The sequence below is a fragment of the Ruditapes philippinarum genome, unplaced genomic scaffold, assembly GCF_026571515.1.
Source record: "Ruditapes philippinarum isolate M1 unplaced genomic scaffold, ASM2657151v2 ctg27741_1_1_1_1, whole genome shotgun sequence".
Lineage (NCBI taxonomy): Eukaryota > Metazoa > Mollusca > Bivalvia > Venerida > Veneridae > Ruditapes > Ruditapes philippinarum.
This window is the reverse complement of record NW_026858814.1, coordinates 1-17,462: the sequence shown is the minus strand read 5'-3', so window position 1 is coordinate 17,462 and position 17,462 is coordinate 1. Positions and strand designations below refer to the sequence as shown.

At 30.6% G+C, this 17,462-nt stretch overlaps 2 protein-coding genes across 2 annotated transcripts; both read left to right on the top strand.

The window, feature by feature from the left end:
* Positions 1-203: 203 nt before the first annotated feature.
* On the top strand, positions 204-2,173 carry LOC132754361 (uncharacterized). Its single transcript, XM_060744975.1, has 3 exons — positions 204-544; positions 812-1,396; positions 2,066-2,173. Exons 1-3 carry the CDS (start codon positions 235-237, stop codon positions 2,152-2,154), a joined length of 984 nt encoding a protein of 327 aa, XP_060600958.1. The 5' UTR covers positions 204-234; the 3' UTR covers positions 2,155-2,173.
* Positions 2,174-9,679: 7,506 nt separating this feature from the next.
* On the top strand, positions 9,680-17,204 carry LOC132754360 (probable serine/threonine-protein kinase MARK-A; the record flags this gene model as incomplete). Its single annotated transcript, XM_060744974.1, has 7 exons — positions 9,680-9,767; positions 10,688-10,810; positions 13,094-13,197; positions 14,572-15,687; positions 15,905-15,985; positions 16,257-16,400; positions 16,934-17,204. Coding segments are annotated over exons 1-7 (1,927 nt in total), but the record flags the coding sequence as incomplete, so codon positions are not given.
* Positions 17,205-17,462: the final 258 nt, after the last annotated feature.

Below are 17,462 nucleotides of genomic sequence, written 5' to 3'. Positions count from 1 at the left end.
TTTTATAAATGCAAGTTCGTAATTGTAATTGTCCAACAACAGTAATCTTTGCGCCTTAAAAAAATATTTTAGAATTTATGTAAACACAAAAGGATATAAGTTTTTATACAGTTAAATGATTACAGGGATTGCCTGCCAGCTGGAAGTTTTTAAAATAAAAAAATATAATTTATATTTTCAATATAGGCACGAGGATTGGCAATTTGTGTTCCACAAACACTTATTCTGTAAGCGATGATGTGTTTTATCTTTTACAATACCAATTACCCTGACAGCGTGTCATCTTTCATTGGCCTTTGCCAGTGCCAAATTACAACGACCGGACAAAGCATTCAGTTCTACTCAATTGACATTCGTCTAGAGAAGTACGGCAATGAATGTAAACAAACACTCAACATTACTGATTCTAATGGTTTTACATTGTTGGACTGTGCGTCAGCTACAATCTTCAATGTTACCAAGGCTGCAAAGACCCGCGCTGTTACATTGACGTTCAAAAACGATTTGCCGGAAGATGGTGGAAACATATGGATTGGGTTTTCCAGTAAGTTTTTGCACATAAATACTTAATACCCTATGTACTTAAATATTGAATGCTTTACATTAACATCTATGTTAAATGTTTAAATCAGTTTTTTACATTTGTATCATATCAACTGATGAAGCTTATTAAAGTGAAGCATGTGCTGATAAACTATGTTATTAAGAAATCTTTTTTATCATTGATTATTCATTCATTATTTTAAAGTACTAGAAATAAGTAATACGAATTCGTTCATTTTGTATTCATTTACGGGAATTTGTTTTCTAGGTGAGGAGAAAGAGACTTTAAGAATAGAATGTGGATATCAAATGAAACAAGTAACGACTGAATCTTCAACACATAATGAAGTTTCAAGTGCTGATCCAGACGGTACAATCACAGCAATACAAAGTCAAACTTCAACAACGACTTCAATAACTTTAACCCCCACTGGTACTTACATTCATCAGTATTCTGAAAGTGACAGCGGTCACTTTGACACATTATCTGAAAGAACAGATACCTTTGATGTTACTTCTACTATAATCGAAGCAACAAAAATGTACACTTCGAAAGAAGAATCAGTGGCAACGTCTTACTTACAATCATCACTTTCAAAGATCACCACAACAGCTTTTGTGTCATCAACATTTACTGCTTCCAGGACGTCTCAATATTCTACAACTTTTGTCAACGTATCCAATACATCTCGGTCTCCTTTGTTAACTCAAGACATGTCTTCAGGCTCATCAAACTCCCAATCGAGGACAAGTACCTCTATAGAGCTTATTTCACCTACAACGTCTTCCAGAAATTACCAAACTTCATCAAATGCAGGCACCTTATCTGACCAGCAAACGATTATTATCAAAGGTAAATACATGTATATAAAGGATGTTTGTTTCTTGTCAGAAGATATATATATAAATATACAAATATACAAGTAATGTTACTATAAAATTTTGTAAAAAAAGTCATAACATTCGATTATTCTTACTTCGCTCCTGTCACTTTTCGAAGGTATTCCATACAGATTAAGTACTTATATGCAAATTCAATTATTAGTTGTCATGCAGTTATTGACTATCTACATTGTAACAAATCTATAGAAACACTAATTAGGGCATCAAAAAGAGTATTGCACATTTTATTGTATTATTGAAATAAATAAAAAAGAATTTTAAAATGTCTAATCTGTCAAAATGCAGTTTTTAGCATTCATACACACAATTTGAGTTTCCAGTGGTCATTTTGGTGTGTTTCCTTTTCGCCATATTTTTTTTCGAATAGAAATGACTTACTTTTATCCTTATTTTAATTGAAGAAGTATTGAGAATTATGTGAGTTCACAAAATATGAAACGATATTGAACTGTTCACTAAATAGGGGAGAAAGTGTGTAAGCGACCGAAATAGCTCACTACGATATCTCGAGAGTCCAGTGTTTGAGTCCCTGTAAGGTTGTCTCATCCTTTGACAAATGCAATATATTGTATATTCCCTCTTTCTCAAAATCTGTTTGTCTTTTTATCATTATTTGCAGATTCTTCTGGATTAACTGTCGTGTATGTATTCTTGGGATTGATTCTCACTTGTCCTGACAGGTGCAGTTATCTATCTCTTGGTGCGTAAGAGATGTACCGATCAAGCGCGTGAGTTGTTGGTATTATTTTAATTATTCATGCTCTATATTTAATTCCAACTTATAGAAATATAAGTTGATGTATGACAGTACTGACAATTATAGATGTACATTATATGCAAAGCTTTGTATAACTTCAAATAAAATGCACAAATTGTATCCAAAAAAAAGTGACCTGTAACACTTTGAAAAGTAGACTAGTTGAGGCCCTTAAACATTAAATAAATAATATCAGTTATTCAATAAATATTAGCTACATAACTACCTAAACAAATACATGCTAAACCTTTATAAAAATAGATAAACTTATATAAGCATTTATGTGCTTCAAGGTACAACCTGTTGAGTCAAATGGAGAAAGTGCTATTACCACTGTAGCCAGTGATCAGCGTCATTTTAATGTCACCGAAACAAAGAAAGAACAGAACAACGAAAATGCCTCTAACACGTCCAACCAAGGCGATACGTTTGAGCTTAATGATAATCGTCCAGCGTCATTGAGACAAAGCATAAATAGTGATGAATCCTTTGTGAGCTTTCGTCCTGGAGCCCAACAAAATGTTTTTCCACTTACCGATTATTTTCTCTGGAAGTAACGATGATAGACGTGGAGACAAAGTTTGAAAATGACTCCCGATAAGATTTGAGATAGAAGATGAAAAACTTACCTCACCCAAAAAAGAAATATCAAAAGAAAAAGAGGAAGCAAACAAGCAACGTAACAAAAAGAGTATGCGTCGCTCCTAAAAAGAAAAAAAAGCAGGTGTAATTTTGAAGACGAAAATAAAACAATCTAATTAAAACAATTTATAAACAAGTTTGAGAGATAATGACATTATAAGCGGCTTTCATTTGCATATTTTTTATTAAGTTCATTGATTGGTACATTTTGAAAGCAATTTGTAGGTGTTTACTTTGCTGTTGTTTCATATTTTTTATTTTGTATATTTTGATTTCACGCATTACATATAGTTTCATTTGATATTCACTTTTTTGTTTTGACCTTCTTCATATTTTTTTTATTCTTGTACAATGTGTGCAAATTGAGGTAAGATAAATGGTATATTTTAACGAAAAGTAGTGCTATTGTAGTGGTTAATAACCTGTTGATATCAAACTAATATTTGAATAATAAAATTTTGTTCACGAAAAAATAAATGTATACGAAGTTATACAAGCACCTTGTTCAAAGTTTTGCCTCTAAAAATGAAACTGAATGGTATAACTCAATCAATAGCTCTGAAGTATTTAATAAGCATATTGAATGTAAATGAACATAAGTTAAAGTTTTAAATTCTTCTAAAGGTGAATTGCAGTCTTCTTAGTCATATGATACGGATGTCAAAAATGCCAAATTTCCACTCGTCGTTGGCATTGGTACTTGTTGAAGTGAACACTGATTATGAATAGAATCCAAATAAATGGTATCCTTTATGATTATGTTGTATTATTTGTTTGTTAAAAGATGTTTCTTGATTATGTACATTTGATCATATAAAGATAAATTAGAACACAGTCGTATTATTATTAACATGTGAACCCTTTTTTGTAAACAGTAAAGAGAAAGTTGATTCAATGAATATGTCATATATCGGGTTATATTTTTGTACATTGTTATGAACAAAAATAATCAAGTTCCATTGTTACAGTTGTGCTCTGTTAAACAACGTTAAGTATTTATATGTTTATTGCCAATATCATTCATAATCTTGGATCTGATCTGTGTTGAATTAGAACAAAAGATATCTTATGTAAATATGATCGGCGTAGAGTCACTATATGTTATTTGCCTCAACGATTAAGAATAATGCAAAAATAAATGATTTATAAAAAGTAATTATCAACATGCTTCTAGGTTAAAGAAGGTTACTTAATAATTTTCATAAATATCTTTATTTCTTTATACCTGAATAGCAATTTTTACCGCACTGCCAGCCCGCTGATAAACTCAGATTAAAGTTGTAAAGGTGTAATTGGCTGCGGTAATGTCAATTTGACCTTACTGTAGAATGCATGCAGTAATTTACTCACTTATGTCTGGCAGGTGCACTGTAACACCGCACTTTGGGGTCAAACGCACTTTGGGGTCGGACCCCAAAGTGCTTTACGTACTTTGGGGTCGGACCCCATAGTGCGTTACGCACTTTGGGATCCAATTTCGACCCCAAAGTGCGTTAAACAGGTACATATGCATTTTTTAACATCAGGCAAACGACCGCACTTTGGGGTCATAGAAAATTAAAGTTCATTATGTTTTAAATAATATATTGTAGTCAAAGCCAATGGTAAAAAATCAAGGCATTAAATAGACACAAACATGTGGCCCTGAATTATAATAGAATCAATAGGGATTTAAAATGATCTTGATTAGTAAGTGAAGAACTTTCACCAAATAAATCACCAAATAAAGAATTTTTATCTATTGTTAAGCTTAAAATATTATTTTCTTAAATTTTCCATTTATTTAAAAGAATGTACACCTTTCATTAACTCCATTGTTTTTAGCTAAATGCATTATTTTCCAGTTTTTTATTTACACATTTTTAAGAAATATGATAGTCTTAGCATAGACAAAGGTATAAATTCTGGGAAATCTTAGTAAGACATTTCAGTAAAAAATGTGCCTGATAATATGTTGAAAGGGTCATTTATTTAGCTAAATGTGACATATAGAAACTTGACTAGGTGTAGATGCGGCTTTAAGTAGTAGTCCGTACAGGCAGTACTAAAAAATGTCAACTATTTAAGTAGTCGACACATTAAGAGCGGAGCTTCAGAATAATGTAAAATTTCTTTTGGGGGGGTATAGAGGGGATTGTGGGGTATTTGATCCCCCCGAGGGTTAAAAATAAACGTTTTTAAGGCACATTATGCCTTTATTTGTTTTTCTTAAAAGCTTTTTTTTTTGATGTCCTTCTATATTATCCAAAAAAAAACGTATTGGCCATTACCTGAACCATCTTTTTCATCTGTTGCTTTTTGGCAATGATGAGTACAGTTATAGTGAATTAGTATTTTATATGGAAGTCAAATTACTACAGTGTTTTGACTTATTTTATGACGAATAATTTCACAGTTATCGCTACTTTATTCAGGTAACAAGCATCTTAACATTTCTCAGATACCATTCTTTTAACATTAATAAAAATTCATGTTTGCTTTTTCTTAAGATGTATGTAAGATTTCCCATAAAAAGCCTCTGGCGAACGGTTGTTCTGGAGCTTACAAAAACCCTTATGTTTGTTGATAAGCTTAATAATGTTTTTGTAAAAATCACTATTTATAGTCCGATCGAAAAAAAATTTCACCAGAACATTTGCAATAGAGTATATTTATTTAGTTCTTTGGAAAAAAGACATTAACTGCATTTTTTCATTCCCAACATATTTAAAATGGGGCTCAATACGGCACCAAAAAGTTATCAAGTAAATGACCGACAGAACGGGATACTTTTCGCAGCATCTTTTAATTCTAGGAATACATAATTTCTGTACTAGAGTATTTTTGAACGGTGGCATAAAAGTGACATTTGTATTTTTTTTTTCTACTTTTTTTTTGTTTTTCGTAATATTTTTGTTTGTTTGTCGTAGATATTTTTTTTTTTACTTGTAGTTTTGGAATACATACTTTTTTTTAGTTTTGTATACATATTCTTTTTTAGTTTGCATACATATTTTATTTTAGTTTTGCATACATATTCTTTTTTAGTTTGCATACATATTTTATTTTAGTTTTTTTTTTGTACATATTCTATTTTTGTTTTTCGTACATATTTTTACATGACGCCATTTGCAAAGTAGAGGTTTGGATAATTACACCATTTATTAAACACCATTTTCAAACACTTCGCCATATGTAAACTGGTTTTATACTCAACTATGGGCTGAGATTTGAAGGCTGTTTTGATTGGCTAAAATATTGTTACGAAAACTTTCCATTTTGTGAAAAGCTTTGTTTATTCACTTTTTTCGCTTAAAAGTCAACCATTTCTCTATGCTGGTACAATGAACAAGTCAAGTCCAAGTGAAAGCAGGATTATATTTATTGCAGTAAATCAAAATAATGCATCATTTTATTTTCTATCAACAGTCAAAACCAAAGTAAAATTCTTAACAACTTCAACAAATACATTTCTTCAATTACTAACTAACTCAACTCAACCAACTCCAACTCACTCCAAAACTCCTCAAAACTCCTCAAAAACTAACCCAGCTAGAAAAGTTCCCAGCTTATATACCCTTCTGTTTGCGCAGCTAGGATGGTGTGCAAAAGTTTGTCGCGCGACCCACTTGCGCTAACCAGTTTTTGCACACAACTCATTGCGCGACTGAATGTTGCGCGACCTTTTAAAAATGCTGACAATGCCTTAATAATGTTCAAAAAATGGCCTGAAATTAGTTCAGGTATACAGACTGTTGTACAATACAAACATTAAGTACAAAAAATACATAATAGTTATATAAATTTTACATGTTAACACTCAATAGCATAATTATTATCTGTCCAATAATGCAACTTAATACATGTAATAGTGCAAAAACACTTGTATTAATAAAGATATATGTACTATATATGGCTTATAAGACCAATACACTTACTACTGATTGACATTTCTAAAACTTACAATACTGACTGATAATTCATTAAACAACAGAAATATAATCTCTCCAGCTTTACAACATACAGCTCAACATTTGAACCAAGTAACCTGTACATAGATAAAGCTGTGAGTAAGGAATCCCATTCATAAAATCTGGATATGACCAAATTATGCTTTGTTAACAACAATTGAGATGCTGAAGGGCTAAAAATAACTTAAACCTATGTACTTTTAGTCTGCGCGACCTCTTATTGCGCGACCCTCTCCATATTTGGAACTAGCATGCCTGGGAAAGCTGATTCTGCGCGACCTTTCCTATTGCGCGACCTTAAGTGTCGCGCGACCTTTGTCTGCGCGACCTTTCCAAATTTGGAATGAAGTATGCTCATAATCTAAAAATAACTGAGCTGTACCAATATTCTGGACTGTTAATGACTCAATTGTTTTACAACAAAAATGAGAAAAGTTAACATAAACATTTTAACCAGCTTAGAAATGTTGTCCAGATATACCATCCTAAAAGAATGCTCTTCTAGTAAAAGATTAGTTTCAAATTTCATAACACTATGTACGAAAAACAAAAATAAAATATGAATGCAAAACTGAAAAAAATATGTATGCAAAACTAAAATAAAATATGTATACAAAACTAAAAACAAAAAAAATGCAAATGTCACTTTATGCCACCGTAATTTTGTTATATGAACACATTTTTTAGATATTTCAAGTGGTAACATTAATGAAACTTTTATCACTTAAGCAACATAAAGTATTGACCGCCATCTTGAACTCCAACTCAAATATTTCAATGTCGCAGATAGAAAATAAGTCAGTACTCAGTATTTAAGCAGAACTCAGATGACACCTTTAGACCTCTTGAACCCAAAGTGCGTTGATATGTAGCATATTAACGCACTTTGGGGTCAATTTCTCGATTTTGATCCCAAAGTGCGTTTGACCCCAAAGTGCGTTTGACCCCAAAGTGCGGTGTTACAGTGCACAAAGGTAAAATAAGCAATGAAGTTTTAAAAACAAATCAATTTGTACTGTATCTTCTTGGATTAAAGAAACAAATGTTTAACACCACAACATGATAAATATATTAAAGAATCAGCCGAATAGAATATACATTAAATAACAGTACGGTGAATTTCTTCCATTTCAAATGTCATTTATCATTTTTACTATAAACTGACAAAATCAACATGATAATGAACATCTTTGTGATTAAAACATTGATTTAAATTTGGGACTTCCAAGGTCGAGTGGTAAAATGCGTTGACCTCAAACGACTTGCCCCTAACCGCTACTAACGAGTTCGGTCATATATATTGTACGTAAGTAAAATAAAATATTCCGGAACAAGATGTAATGCTGCTATCTTCAGACCGAATTGAAACGCTAAGCAATGGTTTTTGCTTGTGCCATGTGTTCGTAGGGACATATCCGAACATTTTACTTTTATTCAAATATTTTGGAATTAATTTCTTACAAACATTCAAGAAATAATTTTGTAAACTACTGGCATATACACATGTATAACTACAATTTCTATATACCCTAGAATATTAAGACAAACTTGATTTGATGCCAAGTTATATATCTGTTCAAGGTCCAATTACAAATTGGAAATTCCCATGTCTTTCCAAAGCATTACTAAAACATAATCGGAATATAGGAGGTCTTGTTAAGTTACACTTTTATTTTCATAATTGTTAGCAAACAAAGGACCAGTGAATTTGTCAATTGTCTCAAACGGTGTATCAATTACGTTAACGGGGCTAATAGGAATTTTCACGTGGCGAAAAAAACGTGACTTTGTCATAACCATGATAGTTTATGATTTTATATGTACGCCATTTTTGTTTCTTTATGCGGCCTGCTTGGTGTAGTCCCGACTTGATACTGTCGGGCGCCTGCTTCTCATTAACAATGTTCCACGTGTTGTTCTTAAGCTTACATTCATATTTTATATTTCTTCTATTCTTATAGATATTGTTGCAAATAAAATCTTTGTATTAGTATCAATAGGGTCAGTATCTATTTGAAGACTTTACGTTGTTCATTTACATTTAACCATGTAAAAAATGTTATCACCTTTCTCACTTATTCACTGGAATATAAGAAAATCTTTATTACAGCAATATAAGACAGATCGTTGCACACGAGCAGTTTCTATGATATATATATATATATATATACAATTGTTTAAATCTAAAAGCACATAAACACTCAGAAATAAATATTTTTTTCTGTCTATAAACAATGGAATTAGAACATGTCAGATGATAATCGCGTATAGAAAATAGCGCTGAAAATGAAATATTGTTTGAAAAAGGAAGCAAACAGGAAACAAAACGATATTCTGACATCCATGCAAATTATGAGCGTAAATACTTTTTGAAAACTTTAAATCTAGTACTTTAATAGGACACCAAAAGTAAAAGAAGAAGAAAACATTTTGAAAATCAATCAACAAATAAGCACTGTAATGGATTATCGACATAAATAATAACATTAACAATACAGTCTTTCTATCCATTATAGTTGTCGTTGTCAAAACAAACAAATATTTCTAAACCATGTGGCAGATGATATGTCTTCTATTATAACAAACTGGTTTTCCAAAAGTGGTTCATAATAGAGGTAGAGGCCGCATATTTAAGGGTTTTTTGTATAAAAAGCCTTGTTTGAAAGATTATTTCTAGGATGAGTCAAATTTCCAAATTGAGCCCTCTAATATCTTGCCGGAAGTATGAGTTATCAATAACATTTTTTTTATGATTCTGCTACATGCACTAGAGGCCCTAAATTCCTCTTAAAAAAGAATAAACTTGAAATATTAGTTTACATGTAATATTCAAAGAAAAAGGCTTAGTTAAGTTCGTTTATACAGTATTTATTCGTAAGATCAAATGGCGATGGGTAAAACCGATATATGCTCCCCGAAGCAGGAGCCAAAGGGACAAGTGCAAGGCAAGAACATACAGACAAAGACAAAAAGTGGGCACATTTTATTTTTCATAAACAATTAAAGATGTAAAGTGAATGTTTATCTATTATATCCTTTACCACTGTGTGCAGTTAAAACAAATTATCTCCAAGGGTTTTCATGTTATGCTCCGGACAAGATTTTTTTAAAAGAGAGTTTTTCTTGTGTTTTGAATTAAAGCTGATTTTATCATATCAAATAAAACAACTGTTTAAAATGTAAATATGTAAATGTTTTATATCATATAGTTAGGAATGCTAGTTTTTTACGTTAAGTTGATCTTCTATATGAAATATTATTAAAATTGAAGCAAGGTACCATATTTGCAAAAATAATAATTCGCTCATTATTATAATAAATTAATAAACTAGGTAGTGGTTTCGTTTGAACGAATCAGCAATCAGCAAATATATGTACATTATTATATATATTCATATAAGTAAAAGCATAAGTCGAGAAACAAAAGAATTATTGAAGAATTATTGAAAAAGACTTCCTGTTTCATTTAAAATCATTCAGATGTAAAAGAACATTTGCATTTCTATTAAACTTTAGTTTAATACCTAAAAATGGACTATGAAAGTTTTCAAAATGTTTAATGTTCAACAAATAATCAAAGTAATCCTTTTAATTGGAGTTTTTCTAAATGTTGGTAAGTAAAATAAATGAACATATTAATTTGTGACATCGTACAACAATTTTTTAGTGTTGTTTATTTGTCTAGGGTTTTTTTTTCTAATTAATTTTTTAATATTTTTTTATGTTGTTGTTGTTGTATTTTTGTTTGTTTGTTTGGGGATTTTTGTTGTTGTTTTTGTTTGTTTGTTTTTTTTTTTTTTTTTTTATATTTTTTTTTTTTTTTTTAAATTTTTTTTTTTGTCGTTGTTATTTTTTTGGGAATATTTTATCAAAGTGTTACATCTTTCAACAGCTACGACAAAAGTTGAGACAACAAAAGATTTAATTTCAAGCACAAGCACAACTACAAATCAACACACGCAAACAACATCAGAAGAAGACAAATCATCTGACCAAAGGACGATTGTAATCGAAGGTAAATAATATATTCATCATTTAAGAATTTTTTATTCTTCTTGTTGTTTTTCCAAGCATATAATGTATGTAATTGAGCAACTGTTTATCTGTGAATTTGATGGTTTGATCCGTATTGCTAGCTTTATATTTGTAAATAAATAAAATGAATTAAAAAACATGTTCATTGTTCATACACATATATATCAGTCACTGAATTCGTATAGATTTATTAAATAAGAATTATTTATAATTTAAAACGTAGATTTTGCTTCTGCCGCTTTTAGGAAGTCTACTATTCAGATCAAGCGTTGATGTGCAAATAAATGATAATCAGACAGTTGCTGAATTTCTACATTCTATACATTAATATAATTATCTTCTGTAAACACAAAACATATCCTAGGGCGGCGAATGATTGTTTCAAATTTTTATTTGTATTTCTTAATTTTGCAATATTATCCTGAAAGAAAGATTTTCTTCTTTCCGTCAGATCAAATGATTTTGCCAAAACTACAGTTATAATTATTGTAAAAATATTAAAAGGGTATCAAGCTTATTTTATAAAACAAATTTCATAGAATTCATCAACATTAACATGATATTGGTCCCATTATCTAATGTTCGATTCTAGAAAGAGTTGCAACATAGAATGTCTCTGTTATTTACGCGTGTAAATTCTACGTTGATATTATAAAATGTTCCCTAACAAAAAGTATGCTTCTGTTTTAAAGTAGTACGACTCCAGATGATCGAAAATATTTCAATAAATTTAAACTTGAGAAAAATATACTATGAGCTTTGGAAAAGTAGAAAGATTCAAGATTTGAGTGAGAAATAATTTACATGTTATGAGCGATTAATGGTTAATTTTTCATAATGTGTAACTTTATATCTACTGCGTTACTAACGCAGTAACTGCAATCTTTGCATATTTTCACTTCTTTTTGTAATTAACGTTGGTTGATAAGTGCCTGTGATAATGTGTAAATTGCCTACTTTTGGTTACTATACGATATTATGCTTTAAATTACATTTTCAAATTTTCATGAAAATAAGCATTAATCTTGAGGTTTGCTGCTTTAAGGACGTTTTATGAGAGTTTTCATATAGACATATATGCAGAATAAAAACTGTTCAATAGAATTTCAAAAAACTTTGCATATTGTTAAAATATGATATGATAACAAAAAATTTTAAGCAAAAACCTTGTGGATGTTACCTATTTCAGTTATGTGTATTCCGTCCTCCTTGAATCAGAATTCTTTAATTATTTGACGTCAAAAGCAGACAACTAATACATGAAAATACGTTTACAAAATCTTGCTTTTACTTTTTGATTACAAATTTTCCTTTCATTGTTGATAAGTTGATAACAATATATAATTACATATAATTCAATGAATTATTTCTTTAACATATTTCTTCGGTTGGAATAAAGGGACTTGAACTTCTTTAAATACCATGTGACGCAAATTGTTATGGTTTTATATCATAAATCGGATGCTCAAATGAAGATTTATGAATATTGTGAGTTTCAAAAAGCATTATTTATAAAGATATTACCGAATTTAACACTTAAAGAAATGTTAGTTAGAAATTTATTTTCGATAAAGTCTTCGCCAGTTAGAATGTATATAGACATTTTGCGTAATTATTTTATATTCTTGGATGTTTGGAAATTGTTTTAGAAGAATAATTATACACATTATAAAACTTCACCTAACTGTAAGTTACATCCTTAATTACAACAAAAAAATCTTTAATGAAAAAGAAAAGAAAAACTTATTAATTACAAAAATGGAAGAAGCAAAAATCAGTATACTTCTTATTCTTTCATGAAATTTTATACTCATGACTCATGAAATAAAGAAAAAAAAAGGTTTGTATACCTTCATGGTGAAATATCCGCCCTTGAATTAAACAAAACGGTCCAATATAGGGGCAGATAATTCAAAACCGAGAACGGTGAATCCCATATATTTTGCTTAAAATGTATCTATTATCATATTATGTAAGCATGCCAAGTTTAAGGAATTCTATTGAAAACAGTTTTTGTTTTGCCGATATGTCTACATGAAAACTCAACCAAAACGTTAAACAGAAGGGTTTTATCTATTTAGCATGATTCCGTGCATGTGCCATTCGCTTTAAAACCATTAAGTAACATATTTATAGCAGATATACAGCTTTACACACTTTTATGAGTGTAATAGAGAGTTTGTATTCTGTGTACTTGCAAATATTTAAATGGGTAACATTATTGTATGTTATCACATTTTGATACTTTTTTATTTTTTTGCAGAGTCGACAAACTTAACTGTCGTGTATATATTACTGGGATTGATTGTTATCATTCTTCTCATCCTGGCATGTTATTTCATGCTAAGAAAATATTTTAAGCAAGCGGTGAGTTGTTGCCATAATTCCCAACGTGTTAAATTTAAATTTTTTTTATATATTTTATGAATATAACTTAAGGCATAAAAATATCAATGTGCATTATCTATAACATTTTAATACAACTGTAAGCATATATCGTGTGCATCAAGCTTTCTATTATGAACGCCTGTAGTTTTTGTTAAAATTTTCAATATATCATATTTACACATCAATATTACCATGAATACATTCACTTAAATTTTATTTCCACTTTTCAAAAACAAGGTCTATTCAAAAACTGTTTTCCCAAAGTAAATGTTTATTTTCATAAATATACGCCATCATTGTAGATAATCCTAAAACTATTTGCTGCCATCAAGGGCAAGTAATTTGTAGACTTATGAGACATTTTTATGGCGTTTGCTATTAACTGAGAAAAGTAAAGCACGCTAACCGCGGACAGGACTTGTTCAGATTAAAGAACAACCAAATGCATGGATAATGGTTACTAATATGCAACAAAAATAACAAAATAAGTCTTGAAATAATGATAGAACTTTATTCTATTTATCAATTTTGTGATATTATGAGTGCACCCTGGTGTCACTTAAAAACTTTCAGTGTAGAAATGCGATTTAAGGCATCCTGAAGACGCTATTATGGTATAGCTCCTCATCAGTGCCCGAAAAAAAAAATCAACAATATTTTGAGCATCTGTCCCAAATCGTCGTTTTCCTAATAAAGATGTTCACGAACATAAAAAATGTGCGATTTTTATGTTTTATGTGTTTAATTTAATTTAAAGTACATACGTGGCAACTATATCTTCAACTGATAATACCGTTCCAATGGCATTATATAATATGAAGTCGCCTAAGTAAAGCGCAGAGAATTATTGGTAAAGTCGAGTTAACAGAAGATAGTATCGCACATTAAAATGACATACTTCAACCACCGATATTCGTTTACATCTTAAAATAGTTATTAATCATGCAATAGTGGCCAGGTTCTTCGGGGCCACAAATTGTTAGATCCGAAAACAAAATGTTTCGGGCTCAATAGAATTATACGATTAAAAGACCGACCGAATTAAGTGTGTGAATGAAAAATAATTTTTGAAAGAAAATATGTGTTTGACATTGAAGAAAGCGGACAACTAAAGGGAATTGGTTAAATAACGAGTTGTTAGGCCGAGTTTACTACAGATTAAATAACGAGTATACTAAGAAAGTACAACAGTCGGGTAATATTTAAAGTAAGCAATGCCCACAATCGCATAAACATGTGTATGTCTTTAATATAAATGTTTCTGAACAAGATTGCTACTTATTGTTCAAAACTAAGATTGGCGCAAATCATTAATATTTTTTGCTTAAGTTTTCTTGTACAATTTGGTTTTAGATTGGTCCTGATAACAATGTGCCAAAAAGGCAACAGAATGAAGAAAATGAACATGGTGAAAACAATGTGCCAGCAAGACAACATAATGAAGAAAATGAACATGGTGAAAACAATGTGCCAGCAAGACAACAGAATGGAGAAAATGAACATGGTGATAATGTGCCTGCAAGGGACAAAAACTTTTCCGATGAAACGATACCTAAGACAGAAGTTAGCAATACGGATATATTTGACATAAGACCCAGACCAGAAAATCATCAGAATCGTACGTCGGATCATAAAAACACAAGAAGTTTGCAGCAGACCTTAACTGATGAAACAATTCCTAAGACAGTAGTTAGCAATACGGATATATCTGACATAAGACCCAGACCAGAAAATCACCAGAATCGTACGTCGGATCATAGAAACTTAAGAAGTTTCCAACATACCTTAACTGATGAAACAATTCCTAAGACAGTAGTTAGCAATAACGATATATCCGACATAAGACCCAGACCAGAAAATCACCAGAATCGTACGTCGGATCATAGAAACTTAAGAAGTTTCCAACAGATCTTAACTGATGAAACAATTCCTAAGACAGTAGTTAGCAATAACGATATATCCGACATAAGACCTAGACCAGAAAATCACCAGAATCGTACGTCGGATCATAGAAACTTAAGAAGTTTCCAACAGACCTTAACTGATGAAACAATTCCTAAGACAGTAGTTAGCAATAACGATATATCCGACATAAGACCCAGACCAGAAAATCACCAGAATCGTACGTCGGATCATAGAAACTTAAGAAGTTTCCAACAGACCTTAACTGATGAAACAATTCCTAAGACAGTAGTTAGCAATAACGATATATCCGACATAAGACCTAGACCAGAAAATCACCAGAATCGTACGTCGTATCATAGAAACTTAAGAAGTTTCCAACAGATCTTAACTGATGAAACAATTCCTAAGACAGTAGTTAGCAATAACGATATATCCGACATAAGACCTAGACCAGAAAATCACCAGAATCGTACGTCGGATCATAGAAACTTAAGAAGTTTTCAACAGACCTTAACTGATGAAACGATTCCTAAGACATATGCTACAAGTAGCGAGAGAGATCAGGTAAAATAGAAAAATACCAAATTTTGTTCGTAAAGTCGAGTTTACTCTAGATCATCGATAAAATAAGATATGAAATAAACGGTTTTCGTGGATATCTTAAAATTGTCTTTAATAATGTCTGTATCTAAAACACACGACTATATTCAAAGAAAACTACTCCTGGTCTATTACTTGAAATATGTTTTTTACATGCAAATAAAAGAAACCCCTTTTTCAGTCTCATGACCAGATGCGGAACAGTGGAATAAGATCAAGGGCATCTGACAGTAGTAGTGGAATTTTTAGCGACAATAATTCTGTAACTATATAGCTATTACTCTTTTACCAGGAATATATATTTCAATACTTATAATATAAAAACTAATTTATATGTTTGATGATTAATTATAATTAATTAATGTCTATTTAATATTTTTTATCTCCTCTTTAGAATAAATCGATTGTCGAATGTGATTATAATATCTTGATAATCATGTGCATTTTTAAGATATAATTATTCTGAACAAGATTGCTACCGATCTTTCAAACCTAAATCGCAAATATTTCGTTTGCTTATTTATTTGTTTTAGAACTCTTCTAAAAACCATGAGTCCAGCGCCAGACAGACGCCAGAAGGAATAGAGGAACAAGAGTGCAATCAATGTGAAAGTGATTTGCCACCGACTGATGAAACCGTTCCTAAGACATCACAATGCAGTGATGAGAGACGTCAGGTAAGAGATAAAAAGACTAGATTTTAATGCAGAGCATTAAAAGATCAAATCAACATTAAGATAAAAGAAATTAAAGAATCTGTCTCTGTTAAATGTTTGAAAATAATTATCCTCATAATGAACTTATATCTGGTATTTGTCAAACAATGTGAAAAATTACTGACAAGTAAAATATATTTTAGAATTTCCATACAATATTTAAGTGTTGGAATTACTGTAAAAGAGTATCGTTTTAAAATATTTAAGATACGATAACAGTGAAGAAGGTGAAACAGTTATTCGTATTTGAATGATTAATTGATTGAAAAGGTTTTGTAAAACGGTCTTGAACACTTAAAAATTGTGTGTTTTTCACATTATGCATACATTCATTTCATTTTCATTTTTACTGAAAACTGATGTTTCATATTCAATTAATTTACAGGCTGTAATTTTTTAACAAATAAGTCTCAAACCATATATTATGTAGAGTGATTTTGTAGTGTAGCTTTAAGCCTTTTCTAGAATATTACTGGCAACTTCAACTATTTTAGGCTTGGCCAGGTAAAGAACATGTTAGTGATTTTAGTAGTGGATGTGATTTTTGTGAATTTTCCGAAAATGATGAAGATGCTGAGATGAAAGCCAATAAAGAAGACACAGATAAGAAGAAGAATTCGCGAACTGCAACCTCAAGGAAAAAACGAGCGATCAGTTCAAAAATGGCCAAACAAGACAGAAATCGTTCTCCGCCTACAAGAACACGAACGGAGGTCGATAGTCGTACTGATAACGAAGTTGCAAGATCAAAAGAAAGAAAAAAGCGTAAAAAAACTAAGAAATGAAGACAAATAAATACAACATATTGAAAATATATTTGCTGAAAAAAATTATGTGAGAATATCTTAATAATATATTTCTTTCTAAAAGTGGTAATGAAATATACAATCAAGGTAAAAAAAAATTTTTTTTTCCTTCTGCTACTATTTACAAAATACTTATTTATATTTAAGATAGCACAAATTAAAGTTATACGTTTTGTGTTTGTTTTTCAACTTCAACACATCCTTTTAAAATTGTATA

Bases quoted from the DNA above. Each gene is read 5' to 3' on its own strand.
- LOC132754361 (XM_060744975.1), top strand. From the start codon at position 235: ATGATGTGTTTTATCTTTTACAATACCAATTACCCTGACAGCGTGTCA. The intron at 545-811 runs GTAAGTTTTTGC...TTTGTTTTCTAG, and splicing joins CATATGGATTGGGTTTTCCA to GTGAGGAGAAAGAGACTTTA. The intron at 1,397-2,065 runs GTAAATACATGT...CATTATTTGCAG, and splicing joins GCAAACGATTATTATCAAAG to ATTCTTCTGGATTAACTGTC.